The sequence below is a fragment of the Cygnus atratus genome, chromosome 21, assembly GCF_013377495.2.
Source record: "Cygnus atratus isolate AKBS03 ecotype Queensland, Australia chromosome 21, CAtr_DNAZoo_HiC_assembly, whole genome shotgun sequence".
NCBI classification, from domain to species: domain Eukaryota; kingdom Metazoa; phylum Chordata; class Aves; order Anseriformes; family Anatidae; genus Cygnus; species Cygnus atratus.
This window is the reverse complement of record NC_066382.1, coordinates 2,787,260-2,815,103: the sequence shown is the minus strand read 5'-3', so window position 1 is coordinate 2,815,103 and position 27,844 is coordinate 2,787,260. Positions and strand designations below refer to the sequence as shown.

The window sequence follows — 27,844 nt, the reverse complement described above, 5'->3', positions numbered from 1 at the left end:
TAGTGATGCAGGTTGGTTTATTTTAAGCAGTAACGTCAAAGCAAAAGGTCTGCTGATTCAGCTCATAAAAATCATTGATGCATAAAAACAACAATAATATCAGAAAGAAAAAGGGAAGGGAGGACTGGGAGAACAAAAGAAGAAAAGTAAACCAAAACCCATCATAAGTGCACACAAGACAGATGGTCTAACTCTTTTGGGAAGCATTTGCAAATACCCTTGTGCTTACTGGGGAGAAACTCTACATGAAAAATGTATGGTAACTGGAGGGACATGATATCAAGAAAAGGCATCTCTTTTCCATTTATCTATCTTTGATTGAAGCTTCTGGTCCAGCCAGCAGCTTGGGAATGTCTTCATTTACAGTATTCCTTCCTGAAATCTGAAAGCAAATTGAAATGGAGGTCAGTATCTTGATGGCAATCTCAAACCATCCAAAGAAACACACTGTGAATGCACTTAGCTCTACAGTGATGAGTGACCATTTGCAGTCAGCTATGCTCTCACTATCCTCTTCATAAACCCCACAGTGAGATTTATGGTATATAAATTCTTGCACAGATTGCTTCTGAAGAATGTAGGCAAAATATTGTCAGAACTGTATCAAGAGCTGCAGGTCTAAGGCAACTCATGGGCTCTCTAGATCACTTCCTTCTTGCTCTCATTTCAGTCACACTTATTATGTTCTGAATTGATATGAAAGGAGTCACAGAACCTAACAACCTTCTTACAAGCGCTGTTTGTTTTAAGTGCAACCCTGAAAACTGAGGGATAATACACAGAATTAAGACTGGATAAACAAAATGAGATTCAGCTCCTGCAGATAGAGAGCTGTTTGCTTTTGTTGGATGAAGAAAAAGGCTGCCCATTGCCCATAAACGAATTCAGCTCAGAACACTCTTCTGCACAGTGTTTTCTTCACAAACACAATGCCAGTACTTTTTTGAGATACATCTTTCTCTGGGGTTGTAATAAAGAATGTGCTATTCCAACCCTGCTAGGCATTCTTTTTCCAATAAAGAAAAAAAATCTATTTGTGCCATGCCAAAAGCTTTTAAAAACCTAATCACTACTTGGATCTTGTGGCTCCATGATGAAAGGATAGGAAGGGAACTGGCTTCTCATTCCTGCTCTCATTTGTCATGATGTTTACCATTCCTCGTTTGACTGTGGCTTGGTCAGCTTACTGCTATATTATGTTCCTCCCTCCTTCAACCCATCAGAAGCCTCCTACAGCCACCAATTAGGGTGAAGCAGGTCATTATTACCTTTGTCTAAGTCGATGTTCTTTGCTGGGAAGGTTCTGGCTTGCTCAGCCTTCTCCTTCAGGATGTTGTTTTTGTAATCTGTATAAGGGAGGAGTGTAATTCAGACAGCTATCAGAACATTAAAAGACAACAAAGTTTTATAGGCAAGGGAGACGGGATCAGCCCTTCCCTGAAGTACTTGACGCCCAGCATCTCCAGATCTCTAGGAGTACCTCATGGAGTTACTCAGCAGGAGCAGGAAACGTGCTACAACTTAGTTGTTTTTGATTTTTTTTCCTGGCACTAATCAGTTACACACACTTCAGTTTCCTGCTCCTCATAGGTACCTCTGATTCTTCTGCTACGTAACAACAAGCTCTGGATTATCTGGGTCAAGGTCATGTGAAGGTGACTGATGCAGTTATTTAAAGAATTTGCTCAGAGGAAAGCTCCCTTGAGACACACACACACAAGAATTTTATACCTGTGCTGTCCTGGTTTGCAGCCCACTCCCTGCAAATCCTCTGTTCTTTACTTCAGCTTTTATATCTACCTCGTTTACACACAGCAATTCTGTATCTTGGGGCCTAAAGTTTGTCAGCTTGTTCTTTTAAAGATTGTACCTTTTCTAGGGGTGAGATTCTCATAAATCTGCCCTTTAAAATCAGGAGGTTAAGTCGCTATAAAATGGGCACCTAAATACCTTTAGGAAATCCTCAGTTACAACAAGTTTTGACCTGGTGTAGAGAAGGGCTGCTAGCTGATGCATACCCAGCCTGATGTCTTCACTTCTGTACTGAGTCAGATCTGTCGTGTCGACTGTAAATTCTTTAAGATTTACATCCTTCCTGAAAAAGGAATGAGAGTGAAAAAAGGTTATTGCCACATCCTTTAATAACTGTCTCCTTTTACAGTTTTTCACAATTGCTTTCTCGTGCTACTTTGAGGAATTTAATCTACATTGTTTATTTGCTGTACAGCTGGAGGACAGCTGAAAAAACTATAGATTTCATTCTTTACTAAAAACAGGTGATTTTCACAGTAATCTCTGTAGAACCCTTTTCAGCTTCTGCAAGGTTCTCTTGAAGAAAATACGACAAACAGCTTTCAGCAGGCCATCCTGCTCACTAGTGAACCTGATTCTCCTCTCTTTTGCTTTTACTGTCTTTGTTACTGACACCGAAAGATCTTTGGCTAGTCGGTTGTTTTTTTCCCCGTGAGTTTGTCTGGAGCCTAGAATGATGGTGAGCCAATTTGAACTGGAACTTCCCATTTCTTCCACTTCAGTATATATAATAAAACACAAAGGGACCCAGATACACTATCTTGGCCCACGTCCAACTACTAAACTGTATCAAACAGTCTATGCTTTACACGGCCGCGTTCTTACTAACCAGATCCTCAGCTGTTTTAGGATCTTAATGACAGCAGAGGCTTGGGACCACTAAGTTCATTAGTATATATTCTAGCCATAGATAGTAGATCCTGTAATTATACTTACTCTCCATATTTCTTCACGTTGTATTCATAGCCTAAACAGGAAGAAGAAATAAAATGAACAACCAACTCCCAGATACCACTGATAACAATAACACACAGCAGTTATTCACAGTGCTCTTTGTTGTGACGCTTACAGGAAGTGTTTTCACAAGCCCCCTAACACACAAGAATTCATGCATGTCCCCCTGCCACAGGGAGCTCCCCTTTGCTTTACTCACCAGCTTTCTGATGGTCTTTCCAAATCTAAGGATGACCAGCCATGAGAAACTACAGCCATCCCCATTTTTCATTTCTTACCTCCCATTTATTACTCAAATATTTAGCCTATCTGTCATCTCCTGTGTGCTGGTGCTGCACCTGTCCAGCCCCAGCCCATTGCTCAGGCCTGCCTCCATCACACGCTGCAGACACCGGTTTCCCTCTGCCTTCCACTTGCCAGGTATCTAAACAGACTCCTGTCTCACTCCAACCGGCAAGGAATGATAATTTTGGGCTCCTCTTTTTTATAGAAAAAGCAGGGCCAGGAGTCTGTCCCCTCTTTGACTGCAAATCAACTCCACTCTAGTCAGCGGGGACAGCCGCTGTTGGTGCTACCCCCTGACGTGTAAATAAGGACAGATGTGGTACTGCAAAAGAGGACATAAGAAGACAAACACTCCCTGGTATTTGCTTTTTTTGTGGCATCCAAAACTATTTCTGTGTTCCAAAAGACCTCAGAGTACGTTTATCTAATTACACCCAGTCACCCAGTACAGGGGGGTTCAGCAAGGACTTGAAAAAATTGTAGTCCCACGGCATGCACGTAAGCTCTAAAAAAATCCCACCTTTAATAAAACTCAGCGAACCAAGGGCTGGACATTTTTACCCCACTCTAACGAATCTCTCTCAGCACCAGCACCTGCAGAAACTCTCCCCTGTGCTGGATTTCCAGAAGAGGATCGCTGGCTTCAGCGTTGTGCTGCACAGTAACTGTTTGCAGGATCAACTCCCCTGCCACGGGACGCCCCCGTAAGCACCACAGGGACGATCTTCTCCAGCACCTACCTCTCTGCCGGCGCTTGCGGGTGATGAGGACAACGATGATGAGGAGGACGATGAAGAGCAGCAGCGTCGCCAGGACGTAGCCCAGCTGCTGGAAGAAGTGGATGCGGCTCTCGGGGATGATGACGTTTATCACGTTGTGGCCCCTGACAACATTGGGATCTGGGGGCGGAGGAAAAGGAGAACAGGATGATAATCGCAATTGGCATTCACAGCACAGCACGACTGCAGGTGGGCGCAAATGTGGACCCAAAAAGCATGTGCAGTGAGAAGCTTCTGAACTTCATGAGGTAACGAGCAAATGGCTGCTGGATTTCCAACACACCGCACCTTTGTCAGACGGAAGGTGTCTGTGCTCATCGCAAAACCGTTACACTTCCTGGAGTACCGAGCATTAACTGTGGCCACTGCACACCCCCGTGCTGCTGCCTGGCTCTCAGCACGCTGCTCGCCTTCACTGCAGAGGAGAAGTCAGAAAGAAGCCCCAGGAGGCAGCCCGGAGCCTCCCGCGGGGTAACGCAGCCCCGCGCTGGGTCCCCTGCAACACGCGCACCGCGCTGCCTCGGCTCCAGACAGCTCAAGTATGAAGCAGCCACTCCCTGCCAAGGGTTATAATTTACAGAGTGGGAGGAATTTTCAATGCCAAAGAATGAGTTTCCTTTTCAAATAAAAAAAAATAAAAATCAATAAAATAAATAAAATAAAAACCCGCAAAGAAAAGCCAAGATTCCATTCCAGCGGTGGGTGCAGCAGCGTTTCAGTTCCTCGGCGCAGGGAAGGGTAACTCAAAACTTTTACGTGGAACATTTTTGTAGATCTCAAATAAATAGGTCAAGGCTTTGCACACAGAAAGGGAAAGCGACTTCTCTGCTTGCAAGGATCCCAGGCCTCCAAGTCACCCCACGTCAATGCAGACAGCCCGGGCTCCGTCTCCTCCTTTCTGCCTATATCAGTGTTTAATTACAAACACTGGTCAAACGCTGCTCCCTGTTACTCCGTGATAACCTGGGGCTGTTTCTGGGCTAAAGACAGCCTGACACCGGCAGGCTGAGAGCAGATTCCTTTCCCTGCTTGCTTTGCTAACGAGGTTTGACGCTTGCGGCAGCAGCAGGGCCAAAACCAGGAGGGCCAGAGCTCCGGTGGCACCTTTCCCTGCCCGCTCTGCACCTCCAGGACACTGTCAGAGCAAAGCTCCTGCTTCCTTCAACCCCTTGCTTCCTCTTAAGCCTGTCTCACGCAGAGACTGGGACACCAATAAGCGCTGATCTTATCATGGGCACTGAGAAGTCACAGGGGTGAGAGTCAGACGGGCAGTCTGGTTCCTTATCAAACAGGGACGGTGTCCAGCTCTTTCTCTGTATTCCACCAGGGCCAGATTCCCCCAGCAGCGTCCTGGTATTCCTCCTTAAGCGCAGTGACATCTCCAGCACCAGTTAAGGTCAGAGCTGATCAGCAGGAACAGGAATGTCGCAGCTGAGCTAAGCCAGCGAGTTCATCATTATTTCAACAGCTGGTTTTCCTTTTGAGGCCGTTTGGGAATGTTAGAGACTGCTCATTTCCATCGGCACAGCACTGTAAATAGGCTGAGCCCAGAAATTCAATATTCCCCACAAAAAACTCAGCACCAAGAGCGCTGATTTTGTCCAACCTCACCCTCCATGACAGCAGGGAGGCAAACAGCTTATTAAGCTAACCAGCAAACCTCTTCATCAAACGCTTGAGCAACCCAAGGCTTCAGAAAATGCCTAAATATAAATTAGGATTCAGATAATAGGTCCAGAGCAGTTAAGGCTTAGGAAGCTCATCACGGTGTCTGGGTCAGCTCCGGCTTTAGGAAAAGCAGGCAGCAGGTAAATGAGCGCTTGCTCCCCAGACACTGCAGATAGGTCAATTAAAGTAACCCTGGATGAAATTTTGGGAGCTGCTGGCACAGCGGCTGGTTCCAGTTGGTCGAGTAGCTTGTTTGCAGCGTTTAAAAACAACCCACCCGCTGTGAAATCAAATAAAATGACCGTGGATGGAAGCACGGTCTCACACCAGCAATGGTTGTTTGCTAATACTAACAGCACTCCTGGAAAATGGGGAGGTTTTAGCAGCTGCTCCGTTCTGGTTGTGCAGCCCTCCGCTGCAGTTTTTGCTGGCCCTGCTGGATGGTTTGTAGTTCCTGACTCTACTGCTGAAAACGAGCATGTGTTTTTCACCACAGCTAAGAAATACCACACCAAAAAGAACCGCAAAGCTGCAATCAGTATAGGGACGGTGCTGCTTTCACAAATCCCTGCATCACGAAGGGCGTCTTCAGCAGCTGCCCTAAGGAGACGGCAGCCCCTGGAGCAGCCATCGAGCCCGAAGGCAGCAGACCTGAAGGCTTTTTCCTGGCTTTTTGCTTTCCCCCAGTACTGCAGGGCAGGAGCTGATCTGAAACTTCAGTCAACGTCAGAGAGGTGGCTACAACGGCAAGCTGTGGAAACAGAGTTTCAGAAACTTTGGGCCTCCTTAGCCCCAAAATAGTTGGAACGGAGGTGCCTTTACATTACTTTACCAAAATGCCAAGGGGCCGATCCTTCTGCTGGGGAAAAAAAATGGAGAGAGCTCCACCAAGAGCTCACAGCTGCTGGGTATGCGGCCCGTTTTGTTTTCAGGGCTACCAAAGGCTGGCAATAGGCCAGCAATAAGCAAGAGACGCAAGAGGTGCTGTTCTTCACTCACTTGTTCCAAAGCAAACGCGGAGTAAAAAATGCACTAAATTAGTACACACACAACACATTTGTTCTGCTGGGACTGAGAACAGAATTGAACTCATGTTTATAGTTCAAAACAGGCTGAAATTTCCTGTCTGGAAATGGCTCTGAGCCTTGGAGCTACGCCAGAAGCTATAGCTGCTTGCTGAAAAAAAAAAAAAAAAAAACTCCCTGTTTTGCTTTTGTTATCTCCTGGTGTTTCAGTTTGCCTTTAAGTCACAGCCCGGAGAAGTCCTGCACAGCTTTTTGTGGAGAAGGGCAACACCTCAGCCTTTCCCGCTACTCACAAACAGGGCATGGACCAGCAGGCTGCTCACCAGCAGCGGGGCTGAGCACGGCTCCCTGAATGTCTCGGCTCTTCCCCGTTCCCACCGACTCAGCACATTCTTGTGTGTGGTGCTCTCCGACCAGCTGAGCCTTCGCTGCCCCTAGGGGACAAAGCTCTTCCAAGGCTGTTCTTCTTGGGGGTGGAAATGGCTTCTCTCGGGAAGGCCAGTTCCTTCAGCAGCGGGGCATTACTGCCAAACTAAGACAGCCCCGGCAGGCTGAATTACTTGCAGGTTCTGCCTAACGCCCGAGCAAGTAGGTAAAAACTCAGCAACAACGAGGACAGCATCTAGCAGAGAGGGGAACAGACTCCTGGGTGGGCAACTCTGGAAACAAGATGTAGTTTCCATCTGCACAATGTGATCTAAATAGGACTCGAGGGCAGCAAAAGAGCCAGGGGCAGGGAGACTGATATTTGTGCGTCCTGACCTCTGCGCCAGCTCAGCCCCAACGGCCACCTCTCTTCGGTACCGCCTGGTTTTCTGGACACCAGCCTCGGTCCCAGTGGGAAGGTTTAGGTTTCTGTGACACGAAAAAAACTAATTGCTGGAGAAGAACAGACCTGTTTAAAAATGTATGAAGCATGTCGAAATTCTGTATCGAGCAGCCAATAAATATTAAACCACAATGAGTACGTTAAAATGTTAATAAGGAACTATACCCAAAAGATTAAAAAAATTATTAAACTTGGGATTTTACTCTTCTGCCTGAACTAAGCGTGACAGCTGGGGGTTTGGACGGGCTGTCAAATGATAACTCACTGCAGTGGAAAATGTGAAAATTGAGTTAAGAAAAAAAAAAAAAGCTGAAGGGTGGAGGAAAATTCCTGGTGGTTGATTCCGTGCAGCCTGGCACCTGGCGCAGCCTAAACCCCTGCGCGATGGGGAGAGAAGCGCGAACAGCGGCATGTTGTCGCAGCAGAGGCAGCGCAGACCTGACCCCTACTCCACACCCTCTCCTGGTTCAGAAAAGCAATCAGAAAAGGGAGCCTGCTAGAAAAACAGCCTGCTTGCCTCAGGGCACGCGAGCCTCGCAGAGCAGCGCAGGCTGCCTGGGAGCAGAGCAAGCAGCAGGACATGTCGTCAGCCCCGCTCGGCAGGCAGGGTAATGAGCCCCGATGGGTGGGACCTTCCTCGTTGGGCGCAGCTCCGTGTTAAACAGCTCCAGAGATCCTCATGTATCTCTACGCTTGTAGCTCCAGGTGCACTGGGGTAATGGAAACAGCTCAGAAACACCCCGGCCTACACACCGGAGCTGTACCCTAGCAGTGAGGGAGGCAAGAGCTCACCTACTCCTCCAACCTTAGGGGCAGGAACACCAGAACGCTTCATGCAGGAAACCTCAGGGTTGCTCTGAGTTGCACCTTCGCTGCCGTGGTGTCTGTGGTACCTCTGCAGGGCACAGTTTGCCCTGACCACACTCCCTCCCTCCCTCCTGCAGTCAGGGCCGCTGCCAGAAGGCACTTACCGAGGGCTGGGGCAGTGTTGTGGGTTGTGAGGTTCACCACCTTCTTCTCCCTCACCGGCTCTGTCACGAAGACTTGGTAGATCCTCCTCTCGTGCAGGCCGCAGTAGTGGTGGTGCAGGTGGCAGGAGTAAGTGCCCTCGTCCGCGCTTTCCAGCTCTGAAATGCGGAGGGAGAAGTCCCCCAGGGCGAAGGCCGTGTCAGTGATGTTCATCTTCTGACGAATGAAGAGCGGGCCGTAGGAGCGGCGCTCGCCGGAGGCGTACAGATCGATGAGGCGGTCGGCGCGGTCGTGGGGAACCCCCGGGGGCTGCCTGTCCCAGTGGACCACCTGCTGCTCCTCTTCGCTGTGCCGCTCCGTCCAGATGTGGTTCCTGTTCACGCAGGGAAGCATCACCGTGCTGCCTTCCAGGGCAACGATCACGGCCTTCTCCCCATCCCAGTACTCCTTTGCCGCTTTGGCTGTGGAGAGGACAAGTTGTAGAGCCTTGGTACGTGCACCTTTACACGCTCACTCTATGCCTAAGGACACCCAGACGTGCCTGAGATCGCTCCCAGACCCTGCAGTCCTATAACACATCCCCTACAAAGACCCCGAAGCGCCACCGGGGCGGTGTGCCTTGTTCACACTCCCCACAGCAGTCAATAAACAAATGTACCTGCACCATCCACACCCTAGGTCGGTGCATCATGCAGGACCTCCTTCCTTTCCTCGTAACAGGGCTCACCTCCTGCTTCACACAGCAGGAAGCACGTTCCCTCAGCAGGCTTCATCTTCGATGTGCCGTGCCTTGCTCCTCCAAGCAGGAAATGCTTTCCTAGCCGCAAGTGCCCTAATTACTGGGGAAGTTCAAGGAGCGCTGTTTTGCATTTGATTCTTTTGTTATTCCTTTTCAAGAACAAAAACACGGATGAGCAGATTGGGGCTCACAGGGCAGGCTGGGCGTTCTTACTGCATCGAAGCTGTGAGAACAGCAGAAGAAATACACTTCTCTCCTATCCCATCAGCCTCTTAGAAAACTCAGCCCTCCAACAGCTTCCCAGCACAGCCAGTCCCAGAGGCTTCGCTTGTGCATTACATAAAGGTGGATTTAAATGACACAGTAGTGATGCTTCTGCAGCGTAGGTGGCACAGACTGCAGTTGCCAACAGCCCTGAGAAGCTTGCTTTTAGAGCTGGAGTCAAGGCGTGGTGCACGAGGAGGTTTTTTAACTCCAAGCTTCTCAGGACTAAGCTCCCCAGACCCGTGTGACAAGGCAGATGTTTGTGGCTAACGTGACTAATGAGGGATTGTTACTAAGGATGTTCTACTGCCGGGGCATTAACGGGACAGTTAGCTAGCTGGGCTGCCTAATGCAAACAGTTAACAGCCTCTCTGCAGGGCTTGGCGGAGGCCAAGAAAGAAGGGAGGTTCATAAAAACACACGTTGGCTAAAATAACGAAACTTGAGGAGTCTAACAGAAAACAGCCCAGCGAGCACCACCGCCTCCTGGTGCGCTGCAGGACTCTTGTGGCACCTGTGCCCTGAACCTGCAATGAGAAGGAATCACAAAACCCTTCACCCACGCTGCTCCTCTCTGACACGAGCAGCACAGCATCCAACACCTTCTGTGGATCAGCACACAAATCCCACTGGGAATTCAGCAGCGTCCTGGCAGCCACCAGACTCCAGCTGCCAAAGCCTGCCCCTAGCTGAGAGGGGCACCAAGCTGTCCATCACACCTACCTTTCTTGGTGATATCCAGTTGGATTTTCACAGTTTCGTACAAGTGGCAGTAGTGGTGGTGGAGATTACACGAGTATATGCCTCCGTCACTCTCTGCAACATCTAGGGCAACGGAGAAGAGACGGGAAGATGAATATTTCATGCTAAGATAACAATTTTGTCATTTATGCCATTTCCCAAATGCTTGTGTGGATGCACACAGGGGCCGTTACATAGCTTAGAACAAAGTCCTATCACCAGAGAGGGTTAAACAGAAGAACCATCTTACCTAACATAATAATTTGTTCTGTTTATTTGCTCTTGCGTGGAACATTCGTATTACCAGATGGAAAGAGGAAGCCAATTTAAGTTTAGCTAAGAGCAGGCATAGGAAGAATGACAATCTTGGGTTTATGGAGCTGAAATAGTCAAAGGTCCACAAGCCCATAGGACTTTTAGACAGTGAGTTATTGATTCCCTTTTAAAATGGGATTGGTTCAAAGGGGAATAAAACACTATTGCCAGTGATTCACGTAACCTCATTAGGCTCATTTTTGCTTTCAGAAAAGTGCTTTGTAAAATAGCCATTTTCACTGGAAAGCACAAAGTCAGTTTAGATGAATCCTCCACTGTGCAGAAAGCACGGGGAGAAAAGATGCTGTTAGTACCTTTGATCACCAGAGAGAAGTTGCCGTCTGTAAAAGCGTTCTGCGGCATGAAGATCCTCCCTTGGTTGTAGGAGCTGTACACCCGCTGATCCCCCGCCGAGTACATGTCACAGAGCCTCTCCATCTTGTTGTCCCCGTAGTAGGTGCTGTACACGTCCCAGTGCACCACGCGCTGGCGGTCGTTCAGGCGATCCTGGGTCCACACCATGCGGTAGCTCTTGCAGGGCAGGACAGCCTGCGACCCCAGCGTGGCGCTGATGTTCAGCACGGACACGACAACGCTGTTGGGGTTGGAGGCATCGGCTGGGACTGAGAGCCAGGAGCAAAGAAAGAAAAACAGTTTCTGGATTAATAGCATGTGAAGAAGGGGCTAGAGTAAGATTCAGTCCTGCCCTAGAATCTCTGCTCACCTTCCACGCAAAATAAAGTAATTTTCAAGACAACACAGAGCTCTCTCACGAAGAAATACAATAGAAAGACACTTAAAACTGATGCTTTCATTCAGCAAAAACAATGTCTGTTATCAGGATCCTGAATTTGATGTGTCCTACCTACCTTTCAGCCCTAACCCCCGCTTATATCAATGTTTAGAGACACTCATTCACGGTTGCTGCCTATAGAGGTTAGCCATGAAATGCCCATCTGGGGGTGCCTGATTCCATGACACCTCATTTCTTCTCACAATGACAAAAAAACAGGCAGATTACAGAGATGTCACTCACCTGAATATAAATAAACAACAGAACCTGTCAAAGCAGAAAAAAAAGAACGTTACTGACAATGAAAGACACAAACACACTCCTAGCAGCAGCTGTCTCCTCTGCTGTTATCCCACCCATCCCTCCCTTCTCTGTTAATACTTATTTAATATGAGTGTTATAGTTAAGCCCAGAGCTCAGATCTTGCTTGGCCCATGCTGCAGCAAACACAGCAACTGCCTGATCCAACAAACTCACGCTTAAGAGCAACAAGGGAAATGCTCAGCCTGCAACTGAATTTTGTACAGTCCCTGTCTTTATTTCATACCGTCTATAGCTACAGAGTTTTTTCCACCCTGCTATTCAAACACTACACCAAAGGTATGTCAGTGCATCACCCGCTGAAACTGCCCGAAAGGCATCTTCTGCTATTTAACACGCTCTGTGTAGGACAAAAAATAAGTACCCAAGGAGGCAGGACTGGGCAGGGGGGTGGGAGGCACCGACACCAGAGGATCTGATGCTCATCCTGCATGGGAAGCAGCAGAAACAGCAGGACAAGAAGAGTTTCCCTTGCAGGCTGCATTCCTGAGCTGCACGTTCCCACAGGCTGTCTACGCCTTCTCGTTCCTTTCACTTACCCTGGACTGGACCTTATTTTAGGCTAAGCAAGAAAATAAAACATTCACTAGCTTTTGTTGAAGCATTTCCTGTGTGCTCGTTCCAAGGCAGTCCCAGCAGTGTTTTCCACCCTGTCCCACTCACAAACCCCTGCCAGTGGGTACAGGTCGGTATGGGCAGCAACAGCCTCCAGCTTGGAGCTGTGATTAGCTCTGGGAACACGTTTGCTGGGCTCGCATCGCTGCTCAGCAAGAAAGTAGAAAGAAGGTGCCTCCAGTGGTCTTCCTGCCCCTCAAATGTCCCTGGTGTTGACCAGCACGCACACACACTTGCCTGGGAGCAAGAGTTCCCTAAGATGAGGACAAGTGTTCTCTCCTTCCCCAAAGGCAGAGGGCACTGGTAACTCTGCGGGGTGCTGAGACTACCTGTCCTCTGCTGGGCAGCCTCGGGCTGGCTCCCCGGAGCCTCTCCTGCTCCCATTCCTGCTCTGCACAGCCGGCCACGTAACGCTCTGGAAGCGACCACGATTCTCTCCAACTCACGTGACGCAGATCTGTGCGGGAAGAGCTTTGCAAGACATTAACTGACGTCTTTGTTTCTGCATTTCTCCGGCCCAGCCCCTCCTGCTTGGTGTGTAGGAGGGGTCTGGAGGTCTCCTGGCATCACGCTTTGGGAGCACGAATCAGGCTCTCAGCACAACGACAACATTATCTCCCGAACCAGCCAAGCCCAAGTGGGCTCCAGCAGGACAGTTGGATGTTTTGTGCTGCTAATGTCAGAGGCGCAATGCCCTCCTGACAAAGGCTGCATTTTTTTTTTCAGCCCTGGGATTTATTCATTTGAAAAGAGAAAAAATTAACTCCAGACCGGGGCTATTTTAACCACACCCTCAACGCCCGGGCTGGGAATAAACTCCGCTTCTTTCCCTTTTCCTATCACAAAACACCGGGCAGTGACACCAGAGAACAGAAACGAGCAGCACTGCCTGCTGAACTGCCAGTTCAGAGACACCTCCTGCACTTACAACCTCAGCATCACAAAGAAAAAAAAAAAAATCCAGCCTCCTCCCAGAGCCAGTCAGTTTTATAGTGAACAAAGTCGCTCTCAGGAGGCTCGGGAGCAGCCAGCCCTCAGCACCCATCGGTGGCAGGGGGACCCGGCCGTGCTTACGTGCCCGAGCTGGTGGCATCTGCAGCGTGACAAGGGAACAACGTGGTGTCACAAGGTGTCACAAGGTGACCTGTGTGTAAGGAAGTGGTGGCTGGGAGCTGGCTGCCTGCGCTTCCACGGTCTCGCTTTAGTGCTCGTTAATGCGATTTGGTGCTGCAGAAGCAGGCTCCTCTGGCTGAGCAGCAGGAATGCGTTCGCTTTGCTCCCTTCCTCTTGCAAGCTAATGGGAAAAACACGGAGCCCAAACGTAGCGCCGTAAATCTCACATCCGACAGGGACATCCACCTAAGCTTTCCAGCGTGCTCTGCTCTGCAGCCAGGCCCAGCCCCAGGCCAAGGCCAGCGCCTTGGGCCCTGCCGCACCTCCCAGCCCCTCTCCGTGCCACCCCCGGGAACTCCAGGATCCCTCCAGGTCTGCCCCTCGGTGACCAGGGGCATTGCTTCCTTTTAGGAAAAGGGAAAAGCATCCGCTGACGCCCTGCCTGCCTTCTGCCAGGCTGTTTTGACTTGCTGGGTCACACAAAGACGGCCCAGGGTTACTGTCACGTTGTGCACTAGAACCAAACACCTTAACAGACGGCAAGGCAGGACTCACTGTACTTTCATTTTAAAATAGTTCAAATTCCACGTGGAGGATGATCACTCTGCCCTCTCTCCAAGTGATAAACCCACCGGAGATGAAGAAACTCATCCCCTGCCATGTTCTGTGCGGACTCAGCACGCCTCTCAGCAGGATCCCAGAGGTATTCTGCTGGTCCCACAATATAGGAAGAGGAAAGCAGCCTACAGGTTTCTAATCCCTCGTAAAAGGCAGGGCCAGCTCTTACTTCTTGAATCCCAGCCATCTTCATAGCAAAGAATTAGGCTGCAGAGAGCGCAGGCAAGCTAGAAGTAGAAGCCTCAGGCGCTGAGAGACGTGCTGCATGTCGGAGCTCTCCAGGCACTGTCCTTGGAGCAGCTCAAAGAGAAAAGTGTCCTTGCCTGAGCAGGACCCCTGCTCTTCTGCTCCCAGAGGCTGCTGGCAGAGGTAGGAGCACGTGCTGAGGAAACCACCACATTCCTGTCCCATGCTGGAGAACACCAGAACAGAAACTCTGCAAACCCAGAGCGGCAGCCTGAGTGCCAAGCGGCACAAACGCCCCACGGGGCACGGAAACAGGCAGGGCTTCTGCTGGGCGCAGGAAGAGCTGGGCCACCAAAGCCAGCAGAGCCGGGATAAGATGCCAGGATCGGTGTCTTACAAGACAACGAGCATCCCTGAAGCCCAGATCGTAGTGGTGGGCAGGAAAGAAAATAAACTAAAAATTCCCCGGAGAAATGAATGTCACATCCCACCAGGAATGGGGGTTGAAACAAGTCTCCGAGGTTGATGCTCTGCTTGCCTAAGCTCAGCTCATTACCTCTTTGCACACCTTCCTACCACCTCCTGGTCTCTGTTTCTTATTTCTTTTGAATAAAGAGAATTCTGCATTAAGGATGCCTTCACACTAGGGGTGCGGAGGGACGGTCTAGGCCTAGACAAAGGACATGTTCTTCAGGAAATCTGTGTGGCAGATTCCTTCTTTTTCCCACAAATCCCATTGCTTATGCAGAGGATTTAAAGGTCTCTGTAGAGCTATTTCACAATTATCACAAAAACAGAAGCTTGTGCTACCGAGCCATTTCCAAACACTTTTGGAGAATGGCAGTGGCTCCATCCTGCCCCTGTGGGGAGCTGACACGGTGTCTGCGAGGCCCTGACGGCTTATGGCACAGTAACCCCAAGGAGACAGCAACACATGTGAGCCCAGCACTATTCTAGCAGCCAATATTTTAACCCGGTAGCCCGCCCCACCTGGGTGCACCCCAAACAAGCAGAGGAGGGAGATGGTGAGCAATACAGCCCCGTGCCTCGATGCCTTCTGCTCACCTGCCCCAGCTGCCCAAGGACTGCAGGACCAGGCTTCTCACTTAAACAAGGCCTCCCCTACACAGCCAACCGATGGCCGTTGGACTTTGGCCTTTTACCTAAGTCTCTGTGCTTGTTTATTTTTAAAGTCTCGCTGGGACAGCTTTCTCAACGGCAGAGGACAGTGCTTGCAAGAAGGATGTTGGGACTGGAGAGCCGTTAGCCGCCCCCCAGCCCCAACAGTTCCAACATCAGCTGCAGGTAGGAACGTGCCCTGAGCTGGCACAAAGCAAGAATGTGCTGCCTCAGCACGAAGGGAAAAGTCTCCTGCCTGTACAAGAAACCGATCGCATCCTGGCCACTCGCAGATTTGCCCGAACTTCCTCGCAGAGGGCTCAGATGTTAGCTCAGCTCTGTGAGCTCTTCGCTGGTTTGTGTACTTCACGCTGGCTCCGGGCCCACGGAGCAGTTCACAGAGCCATTCCAAACACTGGGCTGCTCCTCCCTGCAAGACGTTAACGCTTGAGGGTGTGGTTCTTCTCCAAGAGGGAGCATCTCAGCAAAAAAAGGCACAGATTTCTTCCCTTCTCCCCTCCCCATCTTCTACCATTACGCTAAGCTGATCTGGGTGGGTACAGCAGGACTCAGCACGGTGGCTGCCTGGCGTACGGACAGTTCTCTCTCCAAAATACACCCAGAAACGTCTGTGTGAGACCAGACCATCCTTAGATGGGACACTGCCGCCTCCCCACAGCCCTCCAGTGCTGTGCAGCAGCCCAACCTGCTATTCCTGCCCCAGGCCCTCCCAAAGCTCTGCCAAACCACGCAGGGGAGCAGCTGGACTGGTTGGTGCTTCTGAAATACAACGCGTGGCCTCCCTCCTTCCTTATCCCACCGCCCCACTAGTTTTCTGAGACACGTTAACCCTTCTTTCCCTATGACTGGCCCCATGTGATGTCCATTTCTTGCCTTTAGGCACTGCAAAGCCAGAGAGGATTTGGTGATGTGGGAGCTAGATTAATTAGGGACCGAAGCGAGAACTCTTCATCTTCCTCCGTCTCCTCCGAGCGAGGCCTTCCCATGCCGTTCTTGGAGCTGCAGTTGGTCCTTGCTCACAGACAGGTGCCTTCCTTAGGGACCAGCGTGCTGCAAGGGTGGATTTGCTGGGCTGTTACAATTAAGGACACTGGTTCCTCTTGCAGCCTTTATAGCACGTTGTAGCAGAGGAGAAGGCAGAAGCCATTCTGTCACTGTAAGCTCATCACGCTTGTCCTTGTCTCTTCCCTGCACCTTAACCTTAAAGTGAATTCGTATCTGTCTTTATGCTGACAGGGCAAAAAATAACATTCATTTTGTCTTCCATCCTGAACACACATACACACGTACCAGCTGTTTCTGCCCCTTCAGAAGTATACAACAACCTGTAACTAGCCAAGCTTTACAGCATTCTCATTTCAGCTTACTGCCTTTGAATCTGCTGATGAAGGGAACTGACGTGAAAAAGTAAATTGCACAAACACACTGGATGAAGTAGCACTGAAACAACCCCAAGCATTTCTCCAGTCTCTTTCCTTTCCTCTCAAAAAGGAAAAAAGTAGGAGAAATCCATAATTCCCTCCCCTCACAGAGCAGTACCCAGCTAACTCAGGAATCTGAACAAAATCTCCCAAAGATAACAGTCCAAAACCTCCAGCCCCGTCCTCTGCAGCTGAAATAAACCCAAGCGACACCGTGTTATCAGCTAGGAGCTTACTTTGCTGAAGCACAAGCTGCCACAGGAGGAGTTTTGCTAGTGGCTCCATTTCTTCAGCTTCTCCGTGTTTCCGTCTCTCTTGAAAAACAAGTTTAAGACTTTCTTTTTTTTTTAAACAACTGGAAAACACTATGACCTCATCAATTTACATCCAGAAAGCTGTGGACAGCGGCTCACATTCTGCAGAGTTACTCCACCTCCAACTCCTGACTCCCCACCTCCCCTCTCCGCTCTCCCCCCGGCTTGCACTCCACCTCCTTCCCTCCCCTAACTCTGCCTGCAGTCACTACAAACACCCACTCTCCTCTTTTCCCCTCCCTCTGGGACCTTCTGATCTGCCCCGACTTTGATGTGAAAGTTTTATCGGGTACAGTTGGTCCCACACAGCTCTCGAAACAATCCTTCTCCCTCCCCTGGGGATGGAACTAATTTTCCTTGTACTTTACTTGATCCAGCTGTTCCTCCCTTTGTTTGACGCTCGTCCAGCTGTCTGCTTGAGACTGGATTTATTCTGTTGCCTTCAGTGGTTTTTTGATCTTTGTTTCCTCATATGGTTTTACTTTAAGTTCAAGTCTCAGAAGACAACCTAGAAAACAATGTTTACCCTGTCCTGTGATTTGTAAGCAAGGGCTTAAGAGCAACTGCCTTAGCGATAGGCTAATAATGACAAAGACCTGAATGAGTACAGGGAGCTTAGGGCAGTGCAGGCAGAGCAGCCTAGAACACAACCAAAGCCCCTGCTGCGATATGGGGAACAGGTTTCCCTGTCACAGAAAGCTCGGTCAAATTTAGGATTCCTGTATCGAAGCCTTCAGACCAGAACTGAACAAGCTGTGCCTGATCAGCACCACAGCAAGCAGCCAACACGTTGCAGTAACCTTAACGCTGCTCATCCCCGGTGCACACCTGTAAGATAAAACCAGCCCTGACAGCACTGCCAGGGCAGCAACAGCATCAAGTGATGACTGAATTTTCACCAGTCTTCTTCTCAAGGGAAAGACTGGTACGTTAACCTGCTCCTAAAGCCTGGCCTGTGTTTCTATAAGCCGCTTCAGCGTCCCACAAAGAGCAGGAGCAGTAAGGTGGTCAGTTAGTGAACACCACCAGTGCCAAACAGCAAAGAGTAAATTCTAAAACTGCAGTAAATTCTAAAACTGGACACAGTGCTCACAAAAGAAAGGCTACATACACCCCTTCGCTGTATACTCACACAGACCAGTTAAGGTTCAGATCGCTTCGGTTTGCACCAGTCATCGGCTGTCCAGCGTAGCGGATCGCTGCTTCAGATGCTCACGGGGACAGGCTCCACACTGCTGGGCTAACCAGGCTTTTAGTGAAATCCTCCCCTCCTGCCACCATTAAAAGATTGAAGCTTTACCAGCCTAACTGAAGGGGGCAGCAACCTTCGCAGGTAGCGGGAAGAGCTGCACGAGGCTGCTGAGGAACCACTTGGAACAGGTTCACTTTATCCTTCTCCTCTGTAAGTGTTCAGCCATTTATTTCTCTTCCACATCAACCCAAGTCTGAGCTTTTAAAGAAATAACCCAACCCCAGTGCAGAAATGTGGCGTGCCCTCAAGCAGGATAAGCTGGTAAAGACACCGAGTTGGGGTTTTCAACACCCTGGCCCACGACGTGCCGGGGGAGGTGGGTCGGAGAGGCTCGGATGCTGCTTTACACCAGGAACATGTCCACCTCCCCTGGGCAGGACTAACAACCCAATCCATGCAGGTGGCTAAAGTGGCCTGCAGGAGCCTTTTAATGCAAGACCTGAAGGAAAATTGCATGACTAGAAACTCAGGAAATGGCGTAGCTGCTGTCAGTATATGTCAGAGAACAAAACACGGTGAAGCTCTCTGTTTGCTCTTCCTCTGTTGTTAAATCGCTGTTGGTTGTGGTTAGCAGTGTGTAGCAGATTAAACCATACAATCAAGTTAGTCATCAAGTGGAAAATTTGGGGGAAAGGGCATTTAACTTCTCATTCTTAAATGTCCGTCTATAGAGCGGAGCCAGATATATGAGAACTTAAAAGCGAGGGCCCTCCCATGGCACTCCATGGATACAAACTTAATTGCCCCACTTGAATTTTTCCCTTCTGGCATTTTTCTGTGTACCAGGAGATAGATTTACTCCACCCAGAGGGGGCTGCGCTTCAGCAAAGAGGAGGGCATTACAATTACAACCAAAACCCCAAACAACATCTAAATACCCTGCAGCAAGACAAACCCTGGAACCAGCCAGACGAAAATAGCCCAGAACTTCATCAAGGGCAGGATCCTCTCTGCAGCAGCAGACAGAACCAGACGCTTCCAAGGAATTCCAAGAAATTTGAGCTATTATTATTAAATAATTTGACCATGAACAAAGCTTGCTGTTAACCCCGGACGTCTTCACGCTGTCCAAACCAGACCCAGATAACTGCCAGCGAAACGTTCGAAAACCATCTTCAGAAAGAACCCCGTGAAATTTCACTGCAAACTTCAGCTCTGTGATTTATGTAGTTATATTAAGTGGGAAGTTGTGGGTAATTAGACACCTACAACCACTCAGCGCAAGTTCCCACACTTCAGCTGAGCTGTGTCAATAGCCTCTATGCTCACACGGCCGGCCTAATTGCAGCCCTAACCTAAAACACGGGTTGGTCTTTGCAAGCCTCGGATATTTGCATTAGTCCGATTCCACAACCAGCTGCATGCAGCAAAGGCTCCTGCTGCTTCATGTCCCCCGAATCAAAACTTGCTCGCAGGCCCTCAGGGATCACAGCAAAGACTACGCTGATCTTCAGCAGCTCAGAGAGAAGTTTAGGGGATGGAGGAGCCTCCCCTGCTGCCTCTGTCCGGCCAGGGAGCTAGGCAAGAGAGACTCAAATCTGACAGCCTTTCGTCCAGCTGCGTCATCAGAGAAGCCTGGAAAACGTCTGGCTGGGAGACAAGAAGCTGTCCCCGTGGTGCAGACGGCAGCCCCAGCACCCTCTCCTCGCCCTGGTTCCTCCCAGGCGCAGGCAGAGCCCTTCGGGGTGCAGCTCCAGGTTGCTTCCCCACCTCTCTGCCCCCAGCTCTGGCACTGCAGAGGTTACTGGCTGCTTCTCGCCTGCTCTCTGGGCTAGCTGCAGATTGCTGTGGTTGCTGCTGTCACGGACTGGCTATTTCCTGACTGAAGAAAGCCAAGTTCAGGCTGAGCCCACTGAAGCCTCCTGAAGAAAACAGCCCTGTGGAAGAGAAGAGGAACAGCTTCTCTGGGGTTCACACCGAGGGGAAGAAAGGGACCCAGGAGGGCATTTCACAGATCCTGGCCCTTTCCTCGCTGTCGCTCTGTGCAGTGTCTACTCAGCCCCAGAGCCTTGCTACGCCAGAGGGAGCTGGGCCAGGCAGCTGCACCACGCTTTGCCCAGGCAGGTGCTGGATGCCCAACTCCATTCTCCAAGGAGGCCAGGCTATGGAACCCTGGTCAGCCTTTCCCCTTCCACAGCGGTGCTTTGGGTATTGATTCTCAAAACAAGAAGCAGCCCCCAGCTGCCCACTGCGGCACAGCCAGCCGTCTACCCCAACCACAAAGCCTGTCCAAAGAAAGCAGCTTCGTCCGTGCAAGGAAAGGTCCCTCCCAGCACCGACACAAGGGGCTTTGCTTCCAGCTCTGCACCTGCCGGCCTCATCGCGGGTCAGACGAGCAGGGAGAAAGGCTCTTCTGTTTCCACACTCACCCCTATTTCACCCAGAAACGCTGGTGACTCAGAGAGATTAATTGGCCTGTGGCAAGCAGCAGTGAGCAAGCCACGTCTGGCAGGCAGTTTGCTCTCCCAGATCTCTTCCATTTCACCGTTTTTGTTTTCCATGGCTGCAGGCTGCACTGAAAGACCTCCTGGACTGAAGACCATCAGCGCAGAAGGCTGAGCAGAGAGCAGACTGGAAAGAAGGCCTGATGCAAAGAGGTCCCCTCTGCCTTTTTATCACCATTTTGAGAACCTGTAAGCTTGGAAGCAGGAGGGGAAGCAGCCACTTCCACCCCATTTTCACAGCTATAAATCCATGTAACGTATTAGAAAGGAATGCCAGCATTAACGCTCTGTCGACACAAGGACACAAATTATAGTACAAAGCCTGATGTGCACGATCTGTCATGTTCCACGTTTATATTACTAAGATCTTCTCTAAGTATGAAACCCACTGTACCATGCCATGACCAAAGAAAAAAGAGAACAGCTCTGCCCAGGAACAGAAACGAGGATAAATACACCTCCATATTCCCCCTTTCTAAGAAAGGCCTGGTGTAGGCCAGGGGAGCCGTCAGAGCTGCCTGCTGCTGGAAAAGAGCAACACAACAGAGGCACATGAATTACCAGAGGGGATGCACTTCCCGGGAGGCTTCGTTTGGTTAGGAAGCTTTTCTCATTAAAATAAATCTTTCAGCTGCAATGAATCCCATAAGCAAGGCTGGAATAATCCAACTTGCAGCAAGAGCTGTGAACTAAAAGGACAAAACTGAAAGCCGACCACAATGACAGGGCTGTCGAGCGAAGCCTGTCATTATTGCAGTGATGTAACCAGCAGCAACTCACAGACCCAGCAGCACAAGGTTTGCTCTCTGTTCCCCAGCTGTAAATGCTATAGCCCCTGATCTGCCTTCTCTGAAGAGCCTGTTCGGGTTGACAAGTCGAGGGGCTGGCCAGATGTTTTTCTGCTTTGTTTCATTGCGCTGGGGACCGCTGCTATCCCCAGCCTGTGCTGCAGTCACCAAACCAAGAGCTGAGGCAAATGCACAAGTAAGAACGGCAGATCTCCGACATCCCTTTTACTAAGTACACATAAAACAATATCACGACAACAGCTAACGATTTCACTTAATAACACCCCTTGAACAACCCATTCCCAGCAAGGAGAAAGACGAAGCCCACAAAACCACCACACAGTTGTAGTCTCTGCTGTGCTACGCCCAAGCACTGCCGAAGCAGAATCAGAGCTGTGCAGGAACAGTGCTGGTGGGGACTGCCATTTGCAGGCAATTCCTCTTCTCCTGCCTGTCTCGGCTCTCCAGCTGAGAAGCTCTCCTTCCTTCCCCACGTGCCAAACGTGCTGGAGCATGAATTCATCGATGTGATGTGTGCATACGCATCAGCGATAAAAACTGGCCAGGTATGTAAGATATTTAGTTAGAGGGAATCTTAAGAGGGGGTCGATCTTCTGCTCAAGGCACTGAGCTTCGCACTTTGCCAGGCAGAGACCTGCCCAGAGGAGGAGTGAAACTACAGCATCCAGGCAGGCTGCTCTTACTGAGAAGATGAATGTCTGCGTGCATCCGTGTGTTTTTGTGCTCTTCCAGCGCTACTGTCCTGGTAACAGGTCCGAGAGCTCTGTCTGCACCTTTGGCTGTGAGGCGGCCCCACAGCCCAGTGGTTCCTGTCGTCTAGCATCTTTGGATGGCACTATATTTAAACACTCCCTTTTGCTGGAAAGCTGTCAGCTTCAGATTCCTGGGATTCATCTCAAAACCATTAATAGGAACCAGTTACAAAAACAGAGAAATTGCCCAGGAAACCAACAGATTCTTATTTTTTTTTTCCAGACTGAAAACTGAAGATTATTTTTCCAAGATAAAAATGTGTTTTGGCAATTCTTCCACAACACGAAATCCAAAAAGCTGGGTTCAATGTGGGGAGAAAAGCCAAACGGATTCATGTGCCCCAAAAACCATCAGAGGCAGATACCCAAGCAGGTATAAACCAGCAAGCTTCTATTAACTACCATGGACCTACGTCAGTTTACACCAAGTGTCTTCCTCATAAAACCTTGCAAAGTGTTCCACAAACACTTCAAGACCTATCCGATCATTAATCCTACCACTAGTGAGCTTTAGGTAAGAGCAAAACTTATTTATCCTTCTCATTAGAAGAGGATGCAGTCAGAATCTCCCTGCCTTCGCCTTTTCTGTTGATCTCGCACAGCTCTGCTTCACCAGATGGTTTTTCTGGTGCAGAAGACATTTGTGTATTGATAAAATGTATCGTGCCACTCATAGCCTGTGAAAATCACTGTCAAAAAACTGTCAAAATACGTCTTTTTTACAGTAAAAACAGTTCTTTTGAATCAGCATCAAATCTCACGTTGTTCCAAATAAGCACCTGAATCAGATGCAGTTAGGCTAAGATTTAAATTAATTAAATCCCAATAGATTAACGTTTTCATTGAGTTGTATTTTTTAAATGGTATTTGAGCACAACTCCCTCAAACTCAGCAGGCAAAGACTCAAGGGAGCACCTGAGTACTAGCCTCCACCTCCTCTGTTACTGCCTTTTCAACTCATTTGAGTTCACAAACCTTCATCAGGGTTTAATCTGCAGTCCCCTGCGCTGCAGCAGTGCCTCCAACCGAAGCTGCAGAAGTTCCATTCGATGACAGTCACGATGGGCTGCGATGTTACACCCGGGCCAGCCACAGGAACAGAATTCCTGCAGACATCAGGTATCAACGTTATTATATCTCATGATGGTCAAAACCAACAAGCGAGCAGGCAAATCAGGAATGGAAGCAAAGAAGAGAAATGAGATGCAAAGAAGAACTTCACTGACATCACAAAGCAGGTGTAAATTGCTGCTTTCTTGGCATCTTAAATTTAGTGTCATTGGCATACACCACAGTGTGTAAAAAGGGAAATCTGGCAAATCAGCTCTCTATAAAAATAATTTAGTTTTAGCTGAGTAAAAAAAGAGCAATTTTAAGTAGCTTGCCATGATTGCCTTAACTAAAATGTCAACCTGGAAGGACATTGTATATGTTTTTCCACCCCCTCATTCCATCTTTGCAAGGTCTTTGTATCGGTGGCACCACATTTCATTTGCACCGCAGGGCAGGCTGGGTGCACAGCACGGGCAGCTCCTCGTAGGAAAAGTTTGCAGTCTAAACAGACAGGAGCGGCAGCGAGACGTACAACGCAGAAGGAAATGACTCACCCAGGCTCACGCAGCACATCAGTGGCAGGATTAGGAATACAGCCCAGAGCAGCTGCACGTCAGCCCATTAGTACCTAAGTCCCTAAACTGTGCTGCCTCTGTCCTCCCAGGGAGCCTCGAAAACCCTGGCACCATTTGGGACTCGCTGCACAGAAGGCTGACAAGGACGCAGACTGAAGGGCAGTCAGACAAAATTTCTTGACTCTCTTTCAGCTCTGGAAAGCTTCAGTGATGCACAGAACTCTGAGACATAATGCACTAGGAAAGCGCCATGATTTTTACCTTTAGAACGGCCTGTGGCATCCCTCTTGCCTCTCAGATTTTTCCAGCGCTCTAATTCCCTAGAGAGAGCAGCAGTCATTACTACCTGCTGGGCCTTTTCATGACACCATAGTGGGATTTATTTTATTTTTTTAATATGAGGAACCTACCTATCTTCCAACCTATTCTCAGAGCCTGCAATGCCTTCAACACACGGAATTAAAAAAAAAAAAAAAAAACACAAAAAAAAAGAGTAGGTATTAGCTCAAAATCACATGAACCATGAAGTTCCTAAGGGGATGGAAAAATAGGCAAATCTGACTTGGAGTTACCATCCATCATAACTTCAGGAGCTGGCTCTGTGCATGTCTATGCATCTGTTCATCTTCCCCTAAGGTTCACAGCAGCAGCCAGCCACCACGTGCTGCTGGGAAGCAGAGGGATTTTTTTCAGGGCCCCTGACGAACCACCACTCGCATCCGAGAGCCCCCAAAACTTCTGGATCCCCCACCAGGAATCAACTTCTTAATACCGAGTGCCTGAGACGGACGGTATCCAACCTATGACACGGGACTGACTCACTGCCATGGGAGCTGCGGTTCTGTAGAGTCTTCACTTTTTTAAACCTGCCCTGAAACCACAGAGCCCCCCTCCAGGGGACAGACGCTCAGCGCTGGTCCAATTTGGCCGAAGGCAGGCAGCACTGGGAGTCAGGAGGAAATGGCAGAGGGATCAGGTCACCGCTGCGAGCCTTCACTCAGCTCGTGTGTTTGTCTGCAGACAAGTGAGAGAAGGCAGCAGCTGAGAAAAGCACCATGGCACCTAGCTGATACTCATCGCTGTGCATTATCGAGCTAGATAAAGCTCCTGAAGTTTCTAAATTTCAGGAAAAAGAGGCACTGGGCAGAGCTGGGTCCCATTTTCCAGTTCAGTAGCACTCCTGTGTAAAGACGAGGCCTCCACTTTGCAGTGCTCTCAGGCTCTGCTGGTGACAGACACCACCACGAAGCCCTGCGCTTCTGCTCTCCTTTACCAAGGAGGTACAAGCAGCAGACCCAGGGCTGAAACTAAAAGCTCTCTGAAGCAAGGAGGAAGATTCACATACACTTCCAGGCTCTGACTCGGTCATTGTTACTGCCTACCTCCCTGTTTCTGCTCGGCCTCCTGACGAGGAACCTGCCAGGCTTCCCAGCCAGAACAAAATGAAAAGCAGAGATGGCTCAGAAACAGCACTGACAGTGCTAGAGGAGAGGACTGAGCACGGAGCCTGTTCCAGAGCAGTTCTCCAGCCATCTCCTGCACACGCAACAGCAGTGCAGGTTTCTACAACACGAGAAAAGCTTCGGACACAAGCCCACAGCACTGCTTGGTTCCATGAAGAACCAAAAAGTTCTGAAAGCGCTCAGGGAAGAGCCCTTTAGCTGAGAGATGCCGCTTTGCGTCCCCTTTCTGACCACCAGCGTTGTGCCTCCAACCACATCTTTCAGTCCCTCTACATGGGAACAGCATTTTGGGACCGTGAGCTTCTGAAAGAGAACTCCGTTCCCCACACTAATTGCAGCCCAGCTGCTGTGCCCGCCTAGAATAATTAAGCAGTGCAATTCCAGGCACAGCAGCCTATTTTGAGATCAGAAATGACTGGGAAAGAGTGGAAAAATTAATAGGTTGGCTCCGAAAAGGGTGCTGGAAGGTTGCTTCCCAGAGAGTTGTATTATTTACCTCGGCTCTGCAGGCCATTTCGTCTTAAATAAAAATACTTAGGCTGAAAGGAGGTTGCTCTCCATAGGGCAGTATAATCCTGCTGCCAAATTTAGGCACACAAACATGGAGTTTGGCCAACTTTTAGGGTACTCCATGTGAATTTGGTACTTGCTCTCGATTGATCCAAGAGGAGCCCAGCAACCATACCTTTCCCTAAAGACAGCAGGGTGCTGCTTCACGAACCGGGTGTTCTGGGAATATTCCTGCATGCAGACCTACCTGCTTGAACCAATACTGCTCCTCCTATCCAGAGATCTGAGTATTGCACTACATGACTCAAATTAACTTTCTACCACCCTTTTGTGGAAGAAAAAGAGCTTTACTCCCCCTTTTACAAAGCAAGGGAAATGAGAAATGAAATTTTTTGAGTATCTTGCCAAATGTCACAGAGTAAACATGTTCAAGCTCAGAAGCTCCTGCCTCCTTTCTTATTAAATCTTAAATAATGCAATAATCCCAGTTACTAGTGGTATAACATGGAACCTTTCAATGTTCTCTAGTCTCTGAGGATTAATTACTCTAATAAACATCATCACTGTCCTTCCTTCCATGAGACCAGCCAACAGCTCTAGGGTGCTTTTTTACCTCCTCATTAAATGTGAGCACCAACAGAGAGTAGCAAGCCATCGACAAAGAAACTAACAGCAGCATTCTGAAGTTAGTGCATCCTCTGGAAAGCATGATTTATGACAAATGGTTCAAAAGCACCTAACTCTGCCTGGTTTTTCTTGCAAAAACTGCCTGCTCTCCAAGTAGCCCTTGAGGAGTCATGGAAGAATACCCCTGCATGATGGTTCTGTCGAAATTAACTCCCACAGACAGGCCCAAGGGGAATGGTTTAGGTGAGGAAAACATAAATCCTACAATTTAGAGAAATTTGGCTCTTTAACGGTCACAGATAACGAGGTGATCCTGACAGAACCACAGCGGAGAAGGCTGCTCCTCTGATACTTCTTGGCTCCATAAAACAACGTTTTACTTGAATAAGGGAGTAAAGAGGTGAGTGGCTCAGTTCAGCCGTCCCTACTCTGAAAGCTACAAACTTATTTTTATTTGCTCTCCTTTCTACTCCCCAGCCCCACTTCATAATTAGAAATCACCCAGAAAAGGTGTTGCACCCAAGGCAGAGATAATGAGATTGTTTTTTTCTGGCTACTTCCTTTTCACAGTCCCAGGGTTCTACATAAATCACTCGCAAGGGAAAGGCTTTCCTGTCTTTCCGAGGGCTACAACACTCTTCCTTTCCCCAAGGAATGGATGATGTTATCAGAAAGTAGGCCACATTTAGCTCTGTCCTACCTTCCGATGGGCCTACAGCACAATCTCTTACAGACGGCAGGATGCTGATAACACACGTCATTCTCCCACATCACACAGACAGCAGGATCAGGCACCGAGAGTTTCTCCAGAGGATGCTCACTCAGACCTAAAAAAAAAAAAAAAAAAAAACCAACAGAAAAGATCGTGTGCAGCAGCGTCTTCTGGGCAGTAACTGAAACAATATGACCGGGCAGGGAAGCCAAACCAAGGCCTACTAAGCCTGGGTGAGCAAGCAGAGATCCTGACTTCAGGATGTACCTGGTGATTCTGCTGCTGAACGGCCTCCAGCTGGCTGCCCCATCAAGGGCTGACCGGCCGCCTCGAGCAGCAAAAACCCTTTGTCAGGAGAGGGAACGGCTCTTACTCAAAAGCACCCAGGGAGCAGAGCTGGTGAGTAACGTAGCGCTGTTGACACACAGTCACGCTGCTGACTCCAACTGTTGTAGCCTCTTTTACTATTTTTTATTTTGGCACATTCTTCTCTAACTGCTTATTCTTCATATTTAACCTATTCCTCACTGGCTGGTGATAAGCATCCTGCCATCAACTGTTAATTCCCTCCAAATAAACCTGAAAAAACATATAATAGTTTGGAATTTGTACCTGACGTGCTGTTTCCTTGCTCAGGACTCAAAATCTTTGTCTAACACCAATCACTCCGCAAGCAGCTATGGGACTCAAAAGGGGTGGCAGCAGCTAAGAGGCTCCCAGAGCGTCAAATCCTCTCCAGACCTAGA

At 49.2% G+C, this 27,844-nt stretch overlaps 1 protein-coding gene across 8 annotated transcripts; it reads right to left on the bottom strand.

The window, feature by feature from the left end:
• MXRA8 (matrix remodeling associated 8) lies at positions 1 to 27,445 on the bottom strand. Of its 8 annotated transcripts, none has more exons than XM_035557479.2 (12): positions 27,366 to 27,445; positions 27,087 to 27,213; positions 23,134 to 23,264; positions 11,417 to 11,440; positions 10,695 to 11,003; positions 10,048 to 10,149; positions 8,324 to 8,782; positions 3,792 to 3,950; positions 2,749 to 2,779; positions 2,019 to 2,095; positions 1,269 to 1,346; positions 1 to 382 (listed from the first exon to the last, which is right to left on the bottom strand). In XM_035557479.2, exons 1-12 carry the CDS (start codon positions 27,406 to 27,408, stop codon positions 357 to 359), a joined length of 1,566 nt encoding a protein of 521 aa, XP_035413372.1. In that variant the 5' UTR covers positions 27,409 to 27,445; the 3' UTR covers positions 1 to 356. The 8 variants fall into 8 exon arrangements, with proteins under 8 accessions (XP_035413372.1, XP_035413374.1, XP_035413379.1 ...); XM_035557481.2 differs by lacking the exon at positions 27,366 to 27,445 and adding an exon at positions 24,559 to 24,800 and having other exon boundaries at positions 27,087 to 27,211; XM_035557486.2 differs by lacking the exons at positions 23,134 to 23,264; positions 27,087 to 27,213; positions 27,366 to 27,445 and adding exons at positions 16,824 to 16,901; positions 17,270 to 17,409; positions 18,034 to 19,894.
• Positions 27,446 to 27,844: the final 399 nt, after the last annotated feature.

Excerpts from the sequence above, each read along its gene's own strand:
- MXRA8 (XM_035557479.2), bottom strand. The coding sequence starts at position 27,408 with ATGGGGCAGCCAGCTGGAGGCCGTTCAGCAGCAGAATCACCAG. Across the intron at positions 10,150-10,694 it reads CTTCTCTCTGGTGATCAAAG|ATGTTGCAGAGAGTGACGGA; the intron begins GTACTAACAGCA and ends CCGTTGCCCTAG. Across the intron at positions 383-1,268 it reads GAACATCGACTTAGACAAAG|ATTTCAGGAAGGAATACTGT; the intron begins GTAATAATGACC and ends ATTTGCTTTCAG.